The sequence below is a fragment of the Teleopsis dalmanni genome, chromosome X (genome assembly GCF_002237135.1).
Source record: "Teleopsis dalmanni isolate 2A chromosome X, ASM223713v2, whole genome shotgun sequence".
Taxonomy (NCBI): Eukaryota; Metazoa; Arthropoda; class Insecta; order Diptera; family Diopsidae; genus Teleopsis; species Teleopsis dalmanni.
Window position 1 is genome coordinate 51,065,481 of NC_051848.1, and position 1,532 is coordinate 51,067,012.

Below are 1,532 nucleotides of genomic sequence, written 5' to 3' on the forward strand. Positions count from 1 at the left end.
GTTTCTTGATTCAGAAGTAAGCTCTTGAACATTTTAGGTGTAATATTATTCCAAAATAAATATATTAATAAAAGTTCAAAGTCTTTTAAACTATAAAATATATTCCTTCTTAAGCTAAACCACTTTAAAAACCGAACTGTTTTATCTACACAAATTTATTTTGAAAAAATATTTAAAGCAACGAATGAAAAGATCTAAACATATGTGACACAATCTGATTTATCGAATACAGAGTCTTGAAAGAAACCAATTATACAATATTATATTTGACAGTCAAACACATTGAAGTCAATCTTTCTTACTAGAGGTGGGCGCCTTTGCATTTTCACAATAAAAAAAGACATAGCGAATACGAACCATATCCGGATGTTGTACGTGTATTTGGCAACAGTTGTGCTCATCATATCTGGCAAGATAATACTCGGGCTTTTCTATAAATTCACATAATGCGACTGCCTGGAAGGAGTCACCGAATGAACACTTTCCCCAACATGGTGTGCTGGGCGTGTCATTTAATACAAGTAAACTCTGATTATTAAATGGTATGCCATAGTTGCTATTATTTTGGTGCTTATAAACTTTAAATCCTCTTATTAGAATTTCAAATAAATTGCTAGCAGGGCAACCGAAAAAACAAAACTTAGTTGGATATTGAGAGCTTCGGGTTATAAATAATTGTTCTTCAGAATTTTCATTATAGTCTACGTTGAAGATGTACGTGGGCTTAATAACGGTGCGAGTTTCCTTTAAAGTAGCGACCAATTTATCAACCTCTTGGCGAGTTAGTGTTTCAAATGTTGGCATTTTTAATTCAAAGAGGACCCAATAAACTAACAGTATAGATAATTTGTCACTACATTCATCTGGTTCTATCCATTCGCGACGCATCTCACGCAAATGCGGAGTGTTCTGAATCAATACCAATAAATGTTCACGGTTTTTAACAAACTTGGGCAGATATGGTAACATAGGCTTAATATTATCATAGCTTTTAGTCGCGCTTATGAATAGCTCCCATAACGCCTCACATGAACTCAAATCTTTTGTTAGTTTTTGTGTTAACTCGTTACATATTGTGGAAAATTCCTCTGCTGTTTTTACACCATCCTGTGGTTCACATGGTAATTCCTCATGATCTCCGCTCTCGACGACATTTTCTTCCAAATTTTGATTAGATGTATTTTTGTCAGTGTCAGACATTTTCGTAAAATAAATACCAAAAAATAAGACTGTTAACGAAACTGCCTCTACGTACTGAACACGTAGAGTATAATTTGTTGCTTTAAATTGTGAGACAAAATTTTTGAAATCAATTCTGTTATAGAAATTTTTTTATAAAATCTAAAATAAAATCATTTTTCAAGTATATTAACATTAGACAAATAAAATGACTACATACTTTGTTTTGTGAATATAAGTTGTAATTTAACGTCAAATTTTTCAGACGAAAGTGACGATTATATTTAATAGAAACTTAGTATATTTCATAAAGAGGTTCCAAGACAGTAGTTCTCTTGGAATAGTGAAATAGT

At 32.0% G+C, this 1,532-nt stretch overlaps 1 protein-coding gene across 1 annotated transcript; it reads right to left on the reverse strand.

The window, feature by feature from the left end:
• Positions 1-288: 288 nt before the first annotated feature.
• Positions 289-1,200, reverse strand: LOC119688401. Its single transcript, XM_038103080.1, has one exon. It carries the CDS (start codon positions 1,198-1,200, stop codon positions 289-291), a length of 912 nt encoding a protein of 303 aa, XP_037959008.1.
• Between the last annotated feature and the right edge of the window lie 332 nt (positions 1,201-1,532).

Coding starts and splice junctions, on each gene's coding strand:
- LOC119688401 (XM_038103080.1), bottom strand. CDS start 1,200: ATGTCTGACACTGACAAAAATACATCTAATCAAAATTTGGAAGAAAAT.